Genomic DNA, 21503 nt, shown 5'->3' with positions numbered 1-21503 from the left:
GAGGCAATTTGGGCTACGCAGCACAATTAGCCGACACCGCTAAAGGTCGGAGCTGGTGGGGACATTACTTTCGCTTTTTTCCCCTTTATTTTTATGGAGGCAAAATTTATATAACGGAATTCGCCGTTTTGTGGTATTTTGATACCGATTTCTGCTATATACTGTATTTTATATATACAACATATATACGATGTTATACATGTTACATTATATAATTTTAAAGGATTAAAATAGTACAGATTTGTACCATATGTGTAGATGTAATATGTAATGTATATGCAGCAACATATGGCATATAATAAAAGAAATACTCTGCATAATATATGTAATATAGTATTTTATGTCAGTACATTCCCAGTGCCGTCAACCACTATCTCTAACTAGTTACAAAACATGTTTATCACCCTGGAAGAAAGCCTTATGTCTGTTAAACAGTCTTTTTGTTTTGTTTTTATTCCTTTCTTAAAAAAATTTTAACGTTTATTTATTTTTGAGAGAAAGAGAGAGAGCACGTGCAGGGGAGGGGAAGAGAGAGAGGGAGACCCAGAATCGGAAGCAGGCTCCAGGCTCTGAGCTGTCAGCACAGAGCCTGACGTGGGGCTCGAACTCACCAGCGGTGAGATCATGACCTGAGCCAAAGTTGTATGCTTAACCAACTGAGCCACCCAGGTGTTCCTATTCCTTTTTTTTTTTTTAATGTTAATTTACTTTTGAGAGACAGCGAGAGACAGAGTGCAAGCGGGACAGGGGCAGAGAAAGAGAGGGACACACAGAGTCCGAAGCAGGCTCCAGACTCTGAGCTGTCAGCACAGAGCCCAGTGAGGGGCTTGAATTCGCAAACTGTGAGATCATGACCTGAGCCAATGTCGGATGCTTAACCAACTGAACCACTCAGGCACCCCTTTTTAATTTAAGTATGTTCTACACCCACCATGAGGTTTGAACTCACCACCCTGAGATCAAGAGTCACATGGTGCACTTAGGAGTCAACCAGACACCCGTGTTGTTTAAATTTTGAAGCACAGTTTTACTGATTTTTAAAAATGCTTCTGGGGAGCCTGTGTGGCTAAATTGTTTAAGCGTGGGACTCTTGGTATCAGCTCAAGTCATGAGCTCACAGCGAGGAGCCTGCTTGGGATTCTCTCCCTCTCTCTCTGCCCCTCCCCCACTCACAAGCGCTCTCGGACTCTCTCTCTCTCTCTCTCAAAATAAATAAACTTTAAAAACTAAGTTGATTAATGAATAAAACAGTATTTCTAGTGTTCTCATCACCACTGCAATCCTAATGTGCTCATGCACATGGGTCCGGCCAACAACGGGACCACACTGCAATCATCGGTGAGGACCCGCCGCCAGGCCGCAGACTCCAATGAGTCCCGTGGTCGTCCCAACAGCGACAGTGCAGGACCACACGGGACACCGAGCTGCCAGCTTTGTTCTCCCCTTCTCTTGGGGACAGTTCCTCAGTCCAGCCTTGACTGCAGTGGTGCCCAGTTCCCGCGCTGACTGTCGCTCACTTGGGGTCTCCAGAGCACTTAGGAGTGTGCACCCACCCTGACAACCAGCCTGAGGACGTGGAGAGAAAGCTCTTGTGCTCGGGTGCCCAGGCTACGTTGGGCACGAGCCCCAGCTCTCGCTTGTTCCCTGCCAGAGGATGCCTGGAGGCAGCCCATGTCCGGGGCTGAGCGCTGGGCCCGGGAGAGCACAGCTCCGGGTTTGCATTCTCCAAGCGGCTCCTCCTCGCCGCGCGGCCTTGGCACAGGAAACCACTCATTATGGGAATGCTGAGGCTCCATCACCCTCTGTGACTCACAGGTCTGTCATCCGCCCACAGCTCCAGGCCTCTGCCAGCGCCTGCTTCCAGGCGGGTCAGGGAAGGCGGGGTCGGGGGGCCGGCCCAGCCAGGGGAAGAGCCCAAGCTCCAGGAAGGGTGGGGCGACGGCCTGACCCGGACGGACGGGTGGGTCGGGAAGGCCGCCTCTTCCTCTTTTCTCCTTTCTCCCCTCGGGTTCCTGCCCAGAGAGCTGCTGCGATTCCCTGAGGGTGTGGTGATCTGCTGGTCTGCTTACAGCCAAGGCACGCGTGGACCTGAGCTGGTCTGAATAGGTATGGGCGCCCTCTAAGCAGAGGGAGGGAGGAAGTTGCCCCCAGACTGGGGAGGGGGTGAGAGGGGAAGGGTACCCCAGGGCTGTGGCCAAGGCTTGGTGTTGGTAGCCTGGGTTGGGCTTTGGGCCGAGTCCAGGAACAGTCACTCTCCGGTTCTTCTTGCCTTCGGCCCTTGTGGGGACCCTTGACCCCAGAGCCTCCAGGCCTTCCCTAAACCACCCAGGGCTGCTCAAATGTCCACATACATCCCAGAATAGTAACCAGGGCAGCCCCTCTCTTCCCCCCCCCCCCCAACCACCAGCATGAGTGACAGAGCAGGTGGCCAGGGAGAGACAGGCATTCAGCCCAGCCAGGAATATGAAGGAGATGCACAGAGACTGTGTGACAAAGAGGGGAGAATAGAGAAGAGACAGGGAGAAAGACAGACAGGCAGAGCCTTGGTTGAGGCAGAAAGTGAGCCCGAGGGGGAAGGTGACAAAGCCTTAGCTAGGATGCAGTGGGAAGTTACTCAAATAAGGGGGCAGAAACTTATGAGCAGAAGGGAGGAGGGGAAGGGACAAAAGCAGAGAAGGAATATGATTTGTTTTCCAGAACCAACAGTTCCAGCCAAGGAGACACCCAGCTAGCTAGGTGTTTCGCCCCATAGCCCCTTGCTGGTTGTGTCTCGCCTCGAAGCTCCTCATGTGAGCCACTTGGGGCTGGATCAGAGCTGACCACAGAAGCCCCCCCCCCAAGTTGTCCTAAAATAACTACCTTTAGTTCATTATAATAATTTTAAGGGCGCCTGGGTGGCGCAGTCAGTTGGGTGTCTGACTTCGGCCAGGTCATGATCTCACCGTTCGTGAGTTCGAGCCCCACATCTGTGTGCAGACAGCGCGGAGCCTGGAGCCCGCTTCAGATTCTGTGTCTCCTCTCTCTGCCCCTCCCCCGCTCATGCTCTGTCTCTCTCAAAAATAAATAAACATTAAAAAAATTAGTTTTACAATATAAAATTTATAGTTGTATAATATAAAATCTTCCATAGGCAGAGTTTTCCACCATTTTTCCAACAGATGTGTGCACTAGCATGTCGCCATGCTAGGCACGCACAATTGAACCAAAAGTCCCTCTGCCAGCTCCCTGCCCCCACCCCCTAATACACTGGATAAAAGCTTCCTGAATTAACCCCACGGGGAGACAGTGCTTTCGGAGCTATCTCCCTGTCGCCTTACTTGTAACAAGAAGCAAACAGTTCTTTGCTTTCAACACTTCCTTGGGTTGTGTTCCATTCGGCGCACCCCAAGTGGCGAACCCCTTGAGTTTAGTTACAAAGGTGACAGAGAGAAGGAGGCAGACAGAAGTAGAGGGACTTAATGTTGCTGACTGAGAATGTCACAGGGAGCAGGAGCAGAGCAAGGGGCTGAGCCCAAGTGACAGGACAAAGTTTGGGTGCATCTGAAACAAAGATTAACCAAGAGACGCTGCGAAAGAGGGGCCTTTCAGCTGGCAGGAGGAACAAGAAGGGGTATCCAGTGTGGCGGGGGTGTGGGAAAGGGGCCCCATCACACACTGCAGTGAGTGGGCATAGCTGAGATTATTTTAAATGTACACGCCCTTGAACCCAGCAATTCTGCTGATATCATCTCACAAGTGGAAAGAGATCTGTGTGAAGGCGATCCTCTTACTGCTAATGATGGTGAAAAGGTGGAGTTAACTGTGAGGTTGAACTCTTGTGTACTGCTGGTGGGAATGCAAAAAAAGGGTTTAGCTACTATGGAAAATAGTATGGCAGCTCCTCAAAAAAAACTAAACCTAGCATTACTGTATGATCCAGCAGTTCCATTTCTGGATATATATGCGAAAGGATTGAAAGCAGGATCCAACTCTTGATCTGAGCCCAAATCTTGACGCTAGGGTCGCGAGTTCAAGCCCCTCCTTGGGCTCCACACTAGGCGTGAAAGTCAAGCCATATGTGCCAATGTTGGAAAGCGTCCGCAGGGAGAAAGGCGGGAGATCTGCAATGCTGGCAGCTCCGGGAGGCTGGTGCTGGGCAGCAGGACGAGCGTCACTTCCTCTGTCTCCCACTGCCATGTCCTTCCAGAAGCAGAACCGAGCCTAGCTGGGAGTGCACCCTGGGACAGCCTGGGCTCCCTCGAGGGCCCCGGCGTCGCACACCCAGCCATGCATTACCCGGCGGTGCTCCTGCTTCTCCTGCCCGGTGGGGTCGAGGCCTTTCGCATCTGTGCCTTCAATGCCCAGCGGCTGACACTCGCGAAGGCGGCCAGGGAACATGTGATGGACACGTTGGTCCGGGTACGTTCATCCCTGAAGGAAAGCTGTGCCCACGGCCCGAAGCCCCCGCCCTGCCTGACCAGGGGCATTTCCGAGAGGAGAGGGGACAACGAGAGACATGGGTCTGGAGATGTGGAGCACGCTCCTTCCCTGTCATCGGCCTCAGTCTCCTCTTCTGTGATATGGGTGCGGTGTGGATGGGGTGGCACTCGGTGTTCTCCCAGGTCCTCTCTGGTCTCAGTGCTCTCTGTGGGCTTCATCCAGAGAGCCACAGCACCCTTGGCCACAAAAGTGCCAGTTCCCCAGGGACCACACCTTCCCCTTGGGGTCGCTGGCGCTGAGTGGGGCTGGCCCTCCTGGTGTCCTGCAGATCCTGGTTCGCTGTGATATCATGGTGCTTCAGGAAGTAGTGGACTCTTCTGGCAGTGCTATGTCCCTCCTGCTTCGAGAACTCAATCGGTGAGGAGGGCTCTGTGGGTCTGATCCGCCCCGACCAGAGCCGCAGGGTCCTGAGCCTGGCTTTCCCTATTGCGGCAGATTTGATGAGTCCGGGTCCTACACCTTGCTGAGCAGCCCCTCGCTGGGGCGCAGCACGTACATGGAGAAGTACGTGTACGTCTACCGGTAAGCGCGGAGGGCAGCCGGGGCAACTGGTGCTCCCCCCCGGGGGTGGCCCTCACCTTCTCATTGCACTTTTTCTCCTCACTGATTGTATCTGGGGATCTTACTCTCCTCTGCCCTACTCAGCTCTGGTGCCCATATGTCCCTACAGCAAGAGGCCTGCCTTCTCCGTGCACAGAGGCGGGGCCCTCCGCAGGGCCGAGAGGCGCCAGGAACTCGGGCGCCAGCACGCACCGCCCGAGGCGGGTGCAGCTGGGAGTGAACCTGGGAATGCGGTTCAGGGCAAGGCTGGCGTCCTCTTTGGGAATTGGCTGACACTTCTGGGAAGAGACCCAACGACAGGGGCTCCCTGTGGGCCTCGGACAGGCCCGGTTTCTGGAGACAGCCCGAAGTCCTTAGGACAGCCTGGCGGCGGCAGAGCCCTCTAGGGTCAGGATGGAGAGGGCAAGGGGAGTGGTCAGGTCAGGAGGCCTATTTGTATAGATGAAATCATACGATGTGTAGAATTCACTTCAAAGTAATGGCGGAGGGGGGACAGAAACACAGCCACATGGGAACACTCGTAACGGCCCCAAAGTAAAAATGACAGTGCAAGTGTCCATCGGCTGCGCACTGGCTAAATGAAAGGCAGTATCCGTGTACAGAGACAGTAGATCAGTGGCTGCCTGGGGGGGCTGAGGAGGAGGGGACTGGGGAGCGGCTGCCACGGGTGCAAGGTTTCTCTTTGGGGCCATAAAAAGTTTCTAAAATTGATTGTGGTGATGGTTGCACAACCTGTGAATGTACTAAACACCACTGAATTGTGCGTTTTAAACAGGTAACTTCCAGGTATGTGAATTCTAGCTCAATAAAAAACAGGTTCTAGGAAAAAGGCGAGGAGGGTTGTGGCCACTTGCAAACCAGAATCCATGATGTGAGGCCACTGCTTCCCATCCCTTGCTCCCCCAGGTCACACAAGACACAGGTCCTGGATTCCTACGTGTACAATGACGAGGATGATCTCTTTGCCCGGGAGCCCTTTGTGGCCCGGTTCACCTTCCCCAGCAAGGGTAGGAAGGGGAGAGGGGTGACCCTGCTATCTGGGAGCTGGAAGGAGGACCTGGCTGGCTCTACTAAGCGCTCGGTTACTGAGAAGAGTCGGGGTGGGCAGAGGCCAGGAGAGGATGTGAGTCCTCCGTCCCCGGGGTCTTGCAGTCCTCCCCAGCCTGGTGCTGGTCCCGCTGCACACCAGTCCGAAGGCCGTGGAGAAAGAGCTGAACGCCCTGTATGATGTGTTTCTGGACGTCTCCAAGCACTGGCAGAGCAAGGTAGGGTGGGGCCAGCTTGCGCGGGAGGGCCGGGGACATGATGGCTGGGTGGCCCGGCCTGACCGCCACCCCCTCTCCAGGACATGATCTTGCTTGGGGACTTCAACGCTGACTGCGCCTCGCTGACCAAAAAGCGCATAGGTGAGCTGGTGCTGAGGACTCAGGAAGGCTTCCATTGGGTGATCCCCGACGGGGAGGACACCACGGTGCGCGCCAGCACCCACTGCGCGTATGACCGCATCGTGCTGCACGGCGAGCGCTGCCAGAGCCTGCTGCGCTCCGCTGCCGCCTTTGACTTCCCCGGGAGCTTCGGACTCACCGAGGAGGAGGTAAAGGGGGAGACGGGAACGGCTTCCCAGGGAAGCGCCTCAGCCCTGGCACTGACGCTCCGTCTCGCTGCCCGCCCCCCAGGCCCTCAACGTCAGCGACCACTACCCTGTGGAAGTGGAGCTGAGCCGGGCGGCACGCAGGGTCCAGCCTCTCGGCCTGGCCGCCGCTCTGTTGCTGCTGCTGCTGCTTCCCTAACTGGGCCTGCTGCCTACAGACGTGAGGACGGTGCTGCCTTCAGGACTCAAATCCTGGTCTCTGCCATCTGCTCCGGACGGCTTTGGGGTCCAGAGACTCCTCTGAGGGCGTCATCTGCAGCCCTCCTCCATCTGACTAGAGCTCTGCCCCACTGGACTGTGGCTCTCCTCCATCTGTCTCTTCTTAGGTTTGGCTTGCATTCTTTGATCGGGCTCCTGGCTGGCATTAGAATGTAGAAGAGGAAGGCAGGGAGGGGCCCTGAGGCTAGACCCATGCCACTGTGTCCCCAGCTACTGTCAGGCGTGGGGATAGAGCAGGCTCCGGGGCAGGGGGAGGAGGAGAGAGGGCTCTGGTGATTCTGGCTAAACTGGTCTCAGAAAAGGGAATCACAACAGACCCAAAGATTTTATTCTATGACAAAAAGGGAACTTAAACATTGAGAACAAAAAGCTAAATTGTAGGGATATCGCGTATGTGTAGCAGATACGTCAAAGGGCCATTTCCATTGCACACAGGATTCATCTACATCAGTATTAGGACTACAGCAAATACAAGGATTGAGAAGCAGTTTACACATACACATAGCAACTAGAGAACAGAAAGTGTTTCAAACAGCCCCCGTGCTTGCTGTGCCTGCTGCCGAGCCCATTATTTGCAACCTTCTTGCAGCCCAGCCTTGCCCCATGCAGGGTCAGTCCAGTGGCTGGCAGGGCTCAGGTTTACAGAAAATATCTATGTGTAGCATTTACCATGTAACTGTGGTAGCAACTGTGTGGCTACAAGGTTGTGCAGCCAAAGGGGATACATGATAGGATACATAGCAAAATGTCAACAATGATCCTATTCGGTGTGTTGGTATCACAGAACCCTTCCTTCTCCAGCTCTTTTCCAGAGAGCAGTGCTCAGTAAAGCCCATTAGCAAGACATCAGAGCCACTTAAGCACAAATGTTTATGGTTTAGAACCACCTCAAGGTCAAAAATAAAGGTCATTTTAAACTTCATAAATGGCTGGAAGTAATGATTACAAAAGGACTCTCAGGAGCCACAAGGATTAAGTGCAGCACAGTCCAGCTCCAGGAAGCAGTACACAGCAGCTCTGGGGCCTCCGTGCACAGCTCTGGAACCAGATCCCCTTATGCATGCACAGCCCCAGGCCATCCAGCCTGCTAAGAACTCCCCAGGCCTGTTTCTGCTGCTCCACCGATACCCAGCCTGTTCCTGCTCTTGTAATCCTGGCCCTCAGAAGTGCTGGCCAGCACACCAGGAGCTCCAGGCCAGGGGAGCTGCATACTTGCCACTGTCTCATTGTCAAGCCTTTGGGCTGTTTCAGCTGGGGGAGCTCGAGGTCAGGGGACACTGGCCAGGGTGGTGAGGAGGGACCCAGAAATGAGGCCACGGGAGCGGTGGATGGTGTGGGTCAAAGCTGGACAACTCCCAACACAGGAAAACTATTCAAGGGCTAACTGGAGGACCAGGTCTCCTCGAGTGCTGGTTAAAACATGGCTGGAACCATGCCTGGTCTGATTCACTTGTTTCCAGTGATGTTGCTGGTCTGGGACCTGTGGGGAAAGATTCCACAAGCAGCCAGAGGTCAACCTTAGGCCACCAGCCCTATTTCATCACTGGGCAGGGCACTTTACTAAGGCAGCATCCACTGGACTATACTGGACTAATCACAGCATGAACTTGGCAGGGAAAACCTGAATTGATAGCTTCTGATCTAGGCAGGTCCAAGTCAAAGTCCCAACCGGACAATTGAGAGGATGACGGTCCCAGGCCATGTCGCTAGGTTTGTCTCCTTGCTGGCCTTGGCCAGCTCGTCAACCTTCTTCTGAAAAGACAAGGTAGTGACTCTATAGTCCCCCTCCCAGCCCACCACCATTGAATCCAGATGCAAAGACAAATAGACAGGAAGCAGGATTTATTGGTGGGCATGAATGGGGAAGGGCAGTGCTGAAGTTCTCATGAGTGCAGAGCCCGCCATTTGTCCAAGGGGCCACGATTAGGGATGTATTTGACCCCACAGCCATCTGGGATGAGCCGCTTTTCAGCCACCATGTCTTCAAATTCGTCCGCGTTAAACTTAGTAAAGCCCCACTTCTTGGAAATGTGGATCTGTGATAAGATGAAAATAACAGAATTAGGAAACCTGGACACTGACCAGGACAAGTAAAGCAGGACCAAGGTTTCGGCACAACTTACCTTCTGGCGGCCAGGGAACTTGAACTTGGCCCTACGTAGGGCCTCAATCACATGCTCCTTGTTCTGCAACTTGGTACGGATGGACATGATGACTTGGCCAATGTGGACCCTGGCCACTGTGCCCTGGGGCTTTCCAAAGGCACCCCGCATACCTGTCTGGAGCCTAAATTGGAGAAAGCATGAGGCCAACCCTCAATGTCCACTGGAACAAAACTGTCTCCAAGGTCCCTTAGGGCAACCCGTACAACCAACAGGCTGCATACACTACCAAGGAGGCTGCTGTTCGCAGCCATTGCACACTGGGCCCCATGGGGAAAGAGCACAGTCGGCTTAATTGGCTGCAGAAAATGGAAAACCTGAAAAGACTAGGCAGCCCCTACAAGGTGTCATTGGGCTCAGCTGAAAGCATTCCAACTGGTGGCTGCTTCAGCTACCTGCTTGCTGGCAGATGGGTATCATCAGGATTAAAGCCTCTCCCTCAAAAGCACCTCCCTCCACCTGTCACCCAGAGGCTAAGACTTAGTTGTGATACCTTTTGTTTTGGGAACCTTTAACTTGGCTTTATTATGGGGGAGTCCCGTACGAGAGACCATCTCTTTGTTCCGATGGAAAAAAACAAGGCAAACAAAAGCCTCAAGTTATGGGAAAACCCCTCAAAAGACAGGCACCCAGGACCCAGCTCACCTGTCAGCTCCAGCACAGGACAACATCTTGTTGATACGGATGACATGGAAAGGGTGGAGCCGCACCCGGATGTGAAAACCATCTTTGCCACAGCTTTTCACCATGTACTTGTTGGCACAAATTCGGGCAGCCTCCAGGGCTAGGTTGGGGGCAGGTGGGAGGCAGCAGTGAGACAAAATAGGACAGAGCCACTTACTGTAACTGTCCCTGGCCCTCAGTGTACATCTGTACCGACTGGGTGAACTTCATAAAAAGGCTCACCATCAGATACTCTTGATTAAATGGTGAATCTGGTGCAGTTTGTTCTGGGTCTGGTGGGGGAGGGGAGCAGTTAGAAAGGATGGGATTAACAACGAATCCGGCCTCACCTTCAGAGGAGAGCTGCTCGTATTCATCTGACACCATGTGGCCACACAGTGGGAACTCATCCACTTTTGCCTTCTTACGCCCCAGGTCAAAAATTCGGATCTTGGCATCTGAAAAATATGGAGATAAGTATGTGGGGGAGGGGCACCGGAGGCAACTGAGTCAGTGCAGCCAAACCAGTTTGGGAACTCTCCCACTACTTACCAGGGACACCTCTGCAGAAACGAGACTTTGGATACGGCTTGTTCTTACAATACCGGTAACTGTGGGGAGGGGAGAAATCCAAGTTTATAGTTCACAAGTGAACCCAATAAGCACTTTGAGAACTCCCTTAAATTAAGACCAAAGGAGGGCAGGAATGGGGACCGGGGGCAACAGCTCAATCTCTAGCTGTCTCCACTCCAGGAATTTGGCTCTAAGCAAAACACGGTCAAAACAAAGTGACCAAAAATTAGAGAACACTCATACAGAAAACATAGAAGCAAAAAATCTCCTTCAACCCCGTATTATTATGGTTCCATGCTTCCTATAAAGTCAACAGGTGGAAAGGCACTTTTCCAGTTACATAAGAGAAACATCTCAAAGGCACTGCAAATTTCTTGCTAATTAGTAACATAATTCATGCCACTGATTTTTGGGCACGTGGCAATAAATCCGCCTTCGAAACCACATGTGAAAAGATTCTGACGCCCCCTGCAGGGCACACGAGGTGGCTGAGCCCTCTGGTCAGGGCGGCCCTTGGCGACCGAGGCCGAACGGGCATGTCGCCCGGAAATAAGATGGGGATGGCACACAAAGGCCCTGAGAGGGTATCGAGTCTGAAAAGGTGGCTAATTTCCAGGACGGAGACTAGATGTAAGGCGGCCGTCGATTTCAGCCCGTAAGTGGCGGAACACATGCAGGCCAAGGTAAATCTGGCACCCCAACAAAACAGAAGAAACGCTTAAGAAAGGCCTGAACCTTAAAAGAAACAGACAGTGTAAACGAAGTCCCCAAGCGACCCGGAATATCAGTAAAAACGTGGAGTCCGTTCGCAATATAGAAAAGGTGCCCCGGAGGCCCCACCCCACGGTTAATTTTAGCGTTGAAATACAGTTCTCCCTCCATTCTTCACATCAGCGAAATTGCACGGATTTGGCACTCACCACCGGGCGGGGCGGCGGCCCATGGCGACACCAAGATCTTCAGTGGCTGCAACGAAACAGACAAAGTCGGAACAGAAGACGCGGACAGGCCTCAAACCGGGACAGAGAACCAGCAAGGACAACGCACAACTCCAGAACCACGACTACTCACCGCGCCGAAGGAAAAGAGGCGCTCCCACGCCTGCGCATGCCTTATATAGGCGGCCGATCTTCGCGCATAGGAACCATAGAGTCCTGGCCAGAGTGGGTGGACGCTCTGTCACACTTCCGGACCATAGATGCAGCGGCTTTGTGCGCCTGCGTGCGGGCGGGGCTCCGCTCCAGAGCTGAACCGGGACCCAGCTGAGCGTTCAAATGCGGGCGGCCAGCTAGCCAATCTGGCCTCGCCACATCGGCACGAGAAGCCTGTTTCCGGCCGGCCATCTTGGGTGTAGAACTCTTCCCCGAGGCTTTGCCGTAACTATGAACGCCACATACTCCTGGGATTGAAAGAAGGAAAGTACCCCTGAGTGTGGCTTACTGTGGCTGCTTGCGTGTTCCCGGGGGTCACGGGGCTGGGATACGCCCCCCCCCCCGAGCCTCCCTCTGAGCTCCAGGACCCCGTGGCACATGCTGTGCTGGAGCCTAGGTCCACGTCCCTTTGTCGGCGGAGCGGCAGGCTCGCCCCGCCCCCGCACCACCACCCCGCCCCCCGCATTAACCGAAGATTCCGGAGCTGCCTTTGCTGTAAGGCATGCACAGTTTCCCGGTTCGTCGAAGACAAGTGGCAGAGCTGCGCCCTCTCGCTGGAGAAAGGGCAAGGAGAAGCCTCCCTCATGATCCAGGGCATGGCAGACCCCGTGTACACCTTTGGGCCCACCCTGACCAGGCAGAGAAAAGAGACGTTATGCTCCCCAGGGTGACTTGGAGACAGAGGCGACAACCGCACCAAGGGTGGCAAAGGAGCACTGTCATTCCTTCTCCGGCTGTGCCCCACTCCTAGCCTTTGAGGGCAGCCTTGCGGTGCAGTTCTGGACGCTTCCGTCCTCCCAGGGCCCAGATTGTGGCACACCCCCACGCCTCCTCAACACACTCCTTTCCCTGCCCACTGTGTTCCAGCACATCGAAAGTGTGCCCCTGAGATGGTTCACAATAAGCCCCTCAACCCCCCAACAAGAATAGGATCCAAGAGAGGTGGGCAGAGTTAGTGCTTGAGTTACCAGCGATCTCCGTAAATCCCAGAACTGTCCACACTTCTGGAGGTGGGGACAGGAGAAAGGTAACAAAGCCTTTCCCATGTCACTTGATAGGTGTGGCCTGCCAAGGAGGGAGGCCTGCTTGCTCAAGCATACCTGTTCTCCGGGACAACCTGTCACTTGAGTACAGGCCTGCAGATCCCTTTGTGGTTTCCACCGGAGCAATGGTGCAGTGTGTGTCTCAGGGGACCCACCTCCCAGTCCATGAAGGGACTCTGGGTCTCGAAACTGGGTGAGAGTCTGTGACTCCACTGGAGCAGCTCAAGCCAGATTTTTTTTTGGCTCCCATACCTGGAGCATTTAGAGTTCTATATATCAAACATGCTGTAGCACTTGGCCTGTTTTATTTCATTCATTTTCTTTTTTCTTTTCTAAAAAATGTTTATTTTTAAGAGAGAAGACAGAACACAGGGGAGGGCCAGACAGAGAAAGAGAGAATCTCAAGCAGGCTCTGCACTGTCAGCACGGAACCCAATGCAGGGCTCGAATGTACGAACCTTGAAGATCTTGACCTAAGCCAAAATCAAGTGTCGGATACTTAACCGACTGGGTTATCCAGGCGCCTGATCTTTTTTTTTTTTTTTTTTTAACGAGGCTCCACACCCAATGTGGTAAACTAACTACCCAGAGGTCAACAGTTGCATTCTTTATCAACTGAGCCAGCCAGGGGCCCCCATGGTGATCTTTCCAGAGCTTTTCTAAGATGCAACTGTTCCTACTCTAATGGTTCTCTCAAAGCTTCACTGAAAGGAGCTGCTTCTGGACCATCCTGTGGAACATAGGGTGTGGAGTGTTCAGATCCAACGTGATCTTCTCTCTCTAACACTTCCCAAGTTGTTCTATCTCTAACACTTGGGGTTTTTTTCTCTTTTTCTCGTAACACTTTAGATTCCCTTCTCCACCTCATGCCAAGAGAGTCCTGGCATTGAAACCGATCAACTACAGGCCACCAGTGAGTCCAAGTTCAGTCAACCAAACAAGCACGGGCCTGTATTTCTTACCAGCTACAAGTGCTCCACATTCCGTCAGTAACATTTAGTAAGTACATCCCTATCATTGAATCTACCCCAGTGAGTGCCTTAGCTCACCTCCTTAGCCTGGTAGCCTGAGAATCCATTCCCACAAATGTTCAAATAGGATTAATCTGTTAGATACCAGTTACATCTGGGAATTTTTCTTGACACGTGAGCTATTTCCACATGGTTCAGACTTAGCCGTGGGGCATACTGTGACTGCACCCTACATATGGGCTGAATGGTAAGCGGGATGTTGCACAGGATCTCAAGGACAACATGAATTGCATTACAAGGGACCAAGCCCACACGAGATAATGACACATTCTTCTAGCGATGGGACACCAGTCCCTTAGACACGGGGCAGCTACTTGAACCACTATGGGGGTGCTCAGAGTGGCTGATGGCATCCCGACTCTCAGCTTCGACTGAGGCCGAGCAGACGTCCCAGTTCCAGGTTTCCGGGCCACACTCCTCCAACCACGGCCACACCTTTCACACGAGAAACACAGAGAGGCTGGGAATTCAGTGGACTTTGGGATTCTGTAACCCGCACCGATAAACTTGTGTTTAATTTTCACCACGAGGAACCCTTGCAGGTACGGAAGGAAGGGAATTTTTAGGGCTGTCGGGGGAGTTCTGTGCGTGTCGTGCTGTGACTGGAGCTGAGAGGTAAGGAACTAAAGTTGCCATTGTTTTCTCTGCGCGCTCCGGGATCACCACACCACAGTCTTCAGAGCCGTCGTTACCGCCGTGACAGTACAGCAGCCACGCCGGCTCCTCAGGGCTTCCCGCAGGTGGCCCTTCATCCCGGTTCACTGCGGGTGACAGCCTGATGAAGGAAGAGGTCCCCGCAGACCACGGGTGCTACGTACGCGCCCAGTTCCCATTGGCAGGGAGCCCGAGCCCTGCCCTGGGGCCCAAGGGCGCGACCACACCCATCCCCACATCCCCACTTGGCGGGCCCCTCTTCTGAGACCACTCCCAGGTCCGACTCTGTAGCAGTCGGGCAGGAGAAGGAGACGAGAAATAGACACGGTTTCTCAGCAGACGAAATCGAATACGAGCATTTGGTGGCTCAGGGCCCGGAGGGCTGAAGAAACAGATCGTATGGCAGAAAGCTGCCGTCCCTAAGGCGAGGGGAAGCGGGGAAGAGGTCGGGCTGAGCAGACACCTAGACGCCAGGATGAGGGGCCTGGAAGAGGCAGAGCCTGGATCTCTGAGGAGGGGCTGCCACAATTTCTCAGGGAAGGCGGAAGCAACCTTATCCACCACGAGGGGATATGGGGCAGGAGATGATTTCTGAGGACCATCTTCCAGGTCAGTAATTCTTTCTTCAGTGGCATCTGTTTGTGGTTTCATCCGTCTGTTGACGGATTTTATTGCAAAGGCTATGTTTTGTTACTCCTACGCTTCTTCATGTCTATTATAGAGAGACCGAGAAAGAGCACGAGCAGGGGAGGGGCAGAGAGAGAGGGAGACACAGAATCTATGCTCCAGGCTCTGAGCCATCAGCACAAAGCCCGACGTGGGGCTCGAACTCACGAACCGAGAGATCATGACCCGAGCCAAAGTCAGACACTTAACAGACTTAGCCACCCAGGCGCCCGACTTCAACAGTTCTTTTTCAAAATTGACTGGGTGCTTTTTTTTTCTTGTAAGGAACCTCTGTGTGCCCAACGCGGGGCTGGAACTCGCAACCCCGAGACACAGAGTTGCGTGCTCTAGTGAGTGAGCCGCCCAGGTGCCCCGTGCCTGGGCTTTTAAAATTATTCTTATCTGTTTGATTCCCTCTTCTGTGTTTTTATTTTGTTGTGTCTCACAGGCCATTGAAGACTTGGGGAGGTGGAGTAGCTTTCTATCACAATAACGCAAACAACGCGTAGATATCCACGAGCGCCGCTCTCTGATCTCCTGAGAAATCAAAGGTAATGCCAGTCTGGGTTTTGAAGTCCCCCCCGCCCCGCCCCACCCCAGTTAAGCACAAGAGGGGAAGGCGGCTCTCTTTCTCACCCTGCCCCCTTTGCTGTGTGCTGGCCCGAGGAGGCTTCCGTGGGGGATGGCCACCTGGGCTCACCTCTCAAGCCTCCAGGACATGCTGAGTGTGCCACACGTTCCCCGGGGACCTCCAAGTGAGGGAGCGAGCCGCGCCGTAGAGCACAGCCCCACAGAAGGGGATCTGGCTTGAGCCCGACGTCCTTGATCCACACCCCGCCTGGGCCACTTGCCAGCTAGTGGTGCGGAAGAAGCCGTGAATGGGGATCACGCCTCGAACAGGCCGCTAGGGCTGCGGGATGGCACAGCCGTGAATGGGGATCACGCCCGAGGCACAACGCAAGCTCGCAATGCCATGACCGCAAACGATGTCCTCTGGCCTCTGAGAGTTGCACCCTGGGAAGGTCCACAGGGCCAGTCCTGTCTTCGACAGGCCTGCCGATTCTCCACCAAGGTGGGCCGTGTCTTCAAGTCGAGGTTGCTGACGCGTGTCCCGCTGGGCCTCTGGGGGTCCTGGGCCGGAAGCCTGGGGTGAGCTACCCTTCCAGGGAGGGTGGATGTGCTCGGCCGGCCCGGAGCCCAGCAGTACCACGCCGATGCAGGGGGAGCAGTTCCTCTCTCAGCCTGCAGCTAGGGGTGGGGGAAAGGCAGCCCCTCCCTGTTCGCGGCTGCTAGGACTGGAGTCAGGGGGGCATTCGTCCCCGCTCCCTCAGACCCACTTCTCCTTATAGCACCATCCTGCCTTTGTCCCGCGGGGGTCACCCTTCACCAACACGGGTTTTAGGTGGGGTCTCGGTTCTGCCCTCTGACCTTCTGAAAGCCATTTGCTCCTGGCACCTGGGAACCCCACCCCGGGAGCTCCTCCCCACCCCGGGAGCTCCTCCCCACCCCAGGAGCTCCTCCCTACCCCGGGAGCTCCTCCCCACGGCCCTAGCCCATCCCTGCTCACCCACCCCTGACTTTGCATTTGCTCTGCGTCCTCTTCCCCGGGATTTCTCTTGCTTACCCGCGCGCCACCTATGCGTGTTTCTCATTCCGTATTCGCTGGTCTTTCTCCCAAACTGGACTGGCGTCCCTGGAGGGCAGGGGCTGGCTGTCAGAGTGGCACCGCCCCCAGCCCCCAGCCTAGGCAGCCCTGCATCATGTGACCGGCGCCCAGGGCCACAGCCATTGGCCCAGCGGGTCAACCTACCAGCCTGGGTCACCGAGGACTTGGCAACAGGCTCATCGATGCCACCCCGAGTCTCCTTACTGTCATCACACGTGGGAGGAGGCCTTCGTGCCCACGATACGCAACCCAGAAATCGCCAATTGACAGTTTAATACCCTTGGTGGTATAAAAATGTGTAACTTTGGGGCGCCTGGCTGGCTCAGTCTGTAGAGCATGTGACTCCTGACCTCAGGGTTTGAAGTTGGAGCCCCAAGGGGGGGGGGTGTAGAGATGACTTAAAAACAAAAACTTCAGGGGCGCCTGGGTGGCTCATTTGGGTAAGCCTCCGACTTGGGTTCAGGTCATGATCTCACGGTTTGTGAGTTCTAGCCCCACATGGGGCTCTGTGCTGTCAGCATAGAGTCCGGTTTGGATCCTCTTGACGCCCTCTCTCTGCCCCTCCCCCACTCGCGTTCTCCCTCTCTCTCAAAAATAAACAAACATGGAAAATAATTAAAAATTGGGGTGCCTGGGTGGCTCGGTCGGTGAAGCGTCCGACTTCGGCTCAGGTCACCATCTCACTCACGATTCGTGGGTTCGACCCGTGTGGGGCTCTGGGCTGACAGCTCCGAGCCTGGAGCCTGCTTCAGATTGTGTGTCTCCCTCTCTCTCTCTGCCCCTCCCCTGCTTGTTCTCTGTCTCTGTCTCTCAGAAATAAATCGCGTTAAAATTTTTCAAAGAAAATAAGTAATTAAAAATAAAAGTAAAATAAAAACTTAAAAAAAAAATGTATACCTTCTTGACTGCCCAAACCGGCAAGCCTTGTCCTTGAAGACAAAAGACATACTGGGGGCAAAATATTTGCAACATAGGTAACAAAGAACTAACAGCCCTAGTGTACCACCAGTGGGGTCTTTCGGTGGGGAAGGCCATCTCTTAGTATCTATTGACATTTCAAACGCCCATAGGTTTTGGCCTGTCAATTTCACTTAGAGGTAATTATCCTAGAGGGAGGCTGACACACGTTCACAGTTGGTACTTGCGGTGCTAATGCCAATGGCAGAGAGAAGAGGAAAGGTAAACGTACCATCCAGTTGGGGATTCATTATGTAAATTGTAGTACCTGCATATAGTACATACATACAGTACATGCATCAGAGACCACGCAGCCAGAAGAGAAATGAGCTAGACATTTGTTTAGTGACATGGAAGGTTTTCAAAGACCTATTGCTAAGTAAGTAAGTAAGAGAAAATCACAATTAAATATATAGGATGTATGCTTTTTATTTTTATTCATTTTTGTTTTTCCCTGCCCGCCCCCCACCCCCGCCCCAGGGTATATGCTTTGTAAAACTCTGTAAATGACTATGTTGGTGATTGCATTAGAAGACTATATGTAGAAGAGAGAGACAAAATTGTTAACAATCTTGCTTAATATAATGTTGCTTTGTAAAAATGTTCGATGATGCGCTCTAAAACTGTGCAGGGTGCTAATGGAAAATGATAACAGCCAGGGTGGACCGCAAGTGGGCAGTTTCTCCTAAAGCTAAACATCCAGGGGTGCCTGGCTGGCTCGGTGGGAAGAGCGTGCAACCCTTGATCCTGGGGTGGTGGGTTGGAGCCCCACGTTCGGTATAGAGATTACTTAAATAAATACCCTAAAATTAAATGAAATATTTAAAGCTAAACATCCATGTCCATAGGACCCAGCAATTGCACTCTTGGGCATTTAGGCCAAAGAAACAGAAGCTTAGGATCACGCGAAAACACGTATGTGAATGTCCATAGCGGGGGTATCTGCAGCAGCCTAGGACTGGGGACGAGCAGCGTGTCCTTCAGCGGGTGAATGTTTGAAGCAACCGGTCGATCCACACCAAGGACCGTAGCTAGCAATACGAAGGAAGAACTGACTATGGATACACGCAACCATCTGGATGGATCTCAAGGGCATTATGAGAGTGAAGGGAAAAAAGCCCACCCGGAGTCACTGAGACCTACTGCATACCGCATCATGGTTCTATTTACCGAAGTGCTCAAATGACCAACTTGTACACGAGCGAGCACACAACACTGGAGGTCGCGGGGTGGGAGGGAGCAGAGGGGAGGAGGCTGTGGTTACGAAAGGTTAACAGGAGGGGTCCTTGGGAGGGAACCAACTGGACGCGGATGCCCGTGGGAGTCGCCTGAATCTACACGCGTGGCGAAAGTGCAGAGCTACGCGCGGCCGCACACGCGGGTGCGGCACACACGGAGCAGCTCTCGGACGGCAGCAATGCCAAAGCCGGGTGTGCGATTGCACTAGATGTGCACCCTGCCGGTCCCAGGGAACTGCGGGAGGCGCCCTGGCGCTTCTCCGGAACTCCCCGTGAGGTCCGTCACTTCAAGATCCAAGTTCCAGCCGAAAGCCCACAAGCAGGGCTTGGCGTGGACGGACACGACGACTTGCGCGACTCTGCACGCAGACGTCGCGCTCGCCCCGCCGGGACGTCTAGGCGTCGCGCGGCCCACCGGGCCCGACCGCTAGAAAGGAGCGCGCGGGAGCCGAGCCCAGAGGGGCGCGCAGGCGACCGGCTTGTTTTGATTGGGCAGGCGACACGTCCGTCAGGCCGCGGGGCCGGGGCTTCCGCGGGCGGCCTGGGAGCGGCCCCGTCCTGAGCCGAGCTGGGGCATTGGCGGAGCTAGCCGGAAGGGGTGGGCAGGAAGGCGGTGCCCCGCGACCTGTGGGGCGGGGCTTCCTGTGGCGCGCTGAGGGACAGGAGGAGACCGGTGCCGGGGCGGTGAGGGCGGGCGCGGCGTGCCCGGACGACGCCCCGGCCTTCTGGACACCGCCCTCCGTCCCTGGGCTCCGCCCTCCGTCCCTGGGCTCCGCCCCCCGCCTCTCCGGGTCCTGGCCCCTGCCAGAGTCTCCGTTCCCCGAGGCCTGGGGACCTGTGCGTTCCGCCGGGGCGAGGCCGACCTGACGGTGTCTGGCCCTCTAGATGGCCAGGGCCAGTGTATCGGGGCCCCCGGGGGCCTAGTGAGGGGAGAAGGGGGCGGCGGCCCCACCGGGATGACCAAGGGCATAGTCACCGCGTCTGCAGCCCCTCCCCGCCCTGGCCTCGGAGAGCGGCCTTGCTGTGCGGTCCGGGGCGCATCCAGCCTCCCGGGGACCGGATCGCGGCACCCCCGCCCCACTCCCCCCCCCTCCACCCCTTCCTTGCCCGGCGCGCTGTGTGTTCCAGCGACCCTGAGTGCGTCTGGGACAGTTCTCTGTTAAAGCATGGATCCCACCTCCACACACACACAGGCCTAGTACCCGGTACCCGGGAAAAGGTGGGCAGAGCTGGTGCCCGTACCCGCGAGTGTGGTGTTGGCCAGGGGAGCTCTCCAGGCTCCTGCAGATGAGGACGGCAGGAAGGTAACACAGTCTTTCCCACGCCACTTGACAGGTGTGGCCCCCCTGGGAGAGAGTCCTGCCCGAGTCACCCTGTTCTCCAGGACCAGCTGTGGTTGTCCCTGCCTGTCACCTGGGGAGGTCACAAGCAAGGGTGGCCCCGCAGAGGCAGAGAAAGCTCGTGGCTTCTCTACAAGTGGGTGCCATCAGGAACCATCCGTCCCCGTGGTTCTCAGGCTGGACGGCCGCGTGGGAACACCTGGAGGGCTTGTTCAACCTCGCGACGCCAGACTCCACCCCGGAGTCTCTGATCTTGCAGATCTGCGGTGGGGCCTGAGAACTTGTGACTCTAACAAGCTCCGGGCTGACGCTGCTGCCACCACCACGGGTCCGGGACCCCCTCTGTGAGGAGCACTGCTGCGGAGACCTGAGACTCACTCCTAGGTGTGTGCGTGCCCCGTGCCCTCCCTACCTGGGCATGGCCCCTTGGCCGGGTCCCCACGGGCCTGGGAAACGCCAGGAGGCTGCTAGCCCTCGAGGATTCGGGGACTTCCCATCGAGGGGCAGTCAGCGTTTCCTGCCCCGGTTTGTCTGGAGGGCACCGTCCACAGCCCGGGCGGGGAGAAGGTGTCTGTCGGGTTTGTACAGGCGCCCGGCAAGTCCCAGACCGGAGCGGATAGGTCCGGACACGTAGGAGAGAGAGGGGCAGAGATCAGAGTGGGGCCCGGCAGTGGGGATGCAAAGAACCCTTGGATGAGGCAGAGGACAGAGCCGCACCCTGAGCTCGGGGCCGGGGGAGGACCCTGGGCCCTGAGACCGAGAACGTGGATTTGGGGGGAGCGTGCAGACGGGAAAGGGGGTCGTCTGGGCGGGACCGGCCCTGCCAGTCGTCTGGTCCGTGGGTGCCGTCGGCCCTCTAGCTGCTGGGAAGCCACTGCCTTTCTCCAGCAACATGGCCTCCCAGGTCCCCGGCGGTGCCGCCCGGAGCTGCTCGGCACCCGGCGCCACGACCGCCACCCACCCACTAGGGCCGGTCTCTTTGGTGGTCGCTGTTTGTTTGACTCCGCGGTGGCTTGTCCCCGGCTGGTGGGGGCAGTGCAGTGCCCGGCACCGGCCGCCATTTGTCTCCAGAATGAGCAGCTCTGCAAGGCGGCGCACGAGCGTGTTCTGGCCGTGGGGTCAAAGGGTGTAGCCTCTGCCTTTCCTTCTCCCTGCTCGCGCCCCCTGCCTCTAGCTACCGGGTCTTGGCGCTTTTCCTGCTGGACCGCTTCAAGCTCTCTCTATAGGGTAATGCTACGAGGCCTGAGTCACGTCTTGCTAATCTTTCCCCGAGCTGCGCTGTCACTTGTCTCTTGACTGTGGTTTTGGGTTTGTTCGGGCCAGGCAGACGCGTTTAGTTTCTGTGTCATCGGGCTTTCCAGGCTCTTCCTAATGGCTTCCGGGGTTTCTCGTGGGTTCCTTTGCTCCAGACTTACTCAGAGAGGCTTTCTCCACGTAAATACCTGAGTG

At 55.3% G+C, this 21503-nt stretch overlaps 2 protein-coding genes, 1 long non-coding RNA gene and 1 other non-coding gene across 6 annotated transcripts; 2 read left to right on the top strand and 2 right to left on the bottom strand.

Annotated features, from left to right (window-relative positions):
* The first annotated feature begins 1927 nt into the window (after nt 1–1927).
* Nucleotides 1928–7832, top strand: DNASE1L1 (deoxyribonuclease 1 like 1). The gene is made up of 8 exons (XM_047847546.1): nt 1928–2106; nt 4187–4398; nt 4748–4836; nt 4915–5001; nt 5947–6047; nt 6193–6305; nt 6386–6634; nt 6717–7832. Exons 2-8 carry the CDS (start codon nt 4267–4269, stop codon nt 6828–6830), a joined length of 885 nt encoding a protein of 294 aa, XP_047703502.1. The 5' UTR covers nt 1928–2106; nt 4187–4266; the 3' UTR covers nt 6831–7832.
* A 903-nt stretch (nt 7833–8735) lies between these two features.
* On the bottom strand, nt 8736–11388 carry RPL10 (ribosomal protein L10). Of its 2 annotated transcripts, XM_047847547.1 has the most exons (6): nt 11229–11388; nt 10288–10346; nt 10086–10193; nt 9718–9856; nt 9034–9196; nt 8736–8946 (listed from the first exon to the last, which is right to left on the bottom strand). In XM_047847547.1, the coding sequence occupies exons 1-6, from the start codon at nt 11249–11251 to the stop codon at nt 8794–8796; spliced, it is 645 nt and encodes a 214-aa protein (XP_047703503.1). In that variant the 5' UTR covers nt 11252–11388; the 3' UTR covers nt 8736–8793. The 2 variants fall into 2 exon arrangements, with proteins under 2 accessions (XP_047703503.1, XP_047703505.1); XM_047847549.1 differs by lacking the exon at nt 8736–8946 and having other exon boundaries at nt 9077–9185.
* LOC125159428 (small nucleolar RNA SNORA70) lies at nt 9245–9377 on the bottom strand. The gene has a single exon (XR_007149790.1). It is a non-coding gene; the product is annotated as a small nucleolar RNA SNORA70 (small nucleolar RNA).
* Nucleotides 11389–11438: 50 nt separating the features above from the next.
* Nucleotides 11439–15472, top strand: LOC125159331 (uncharacterized). Of its 2 annotated transcripts, XR_007149751.1 has the most exons (4): nt 11439–12486; nt 13352–14075; nt 14207–14796; nt 15302–15472. It is a non-coding gene; the product is annotated as an uncharacterized LOC125159331 (long non-coding RNA). The 2 variants fall into 2 exon arrangements; XR_007149752.1 differs by lacking the exon at nt 14207–14796.
* The last annotated feature ends 6031 nt before the right edge of the window (nt 15473–21503 follow it).

Source organism: Prionailurus viverrinus, unplaced genomic scaffold, assembly GCF_022837055.1.
Source record: "Prionailurus viverrinus isolate Anna unplaced genomic scaffold, UM_Priviv_1.0 scaffold_49, whole genome shotgun sequence".
NCBI lineage: Eukaryota > Metazoa > Chordata > Mammalia > Carnivora > Felidae > Prionailurus > Prionailurus viverrinus.
This window is presented reverse-complemented; position numbering and strand designations above follow the sequence as displayed.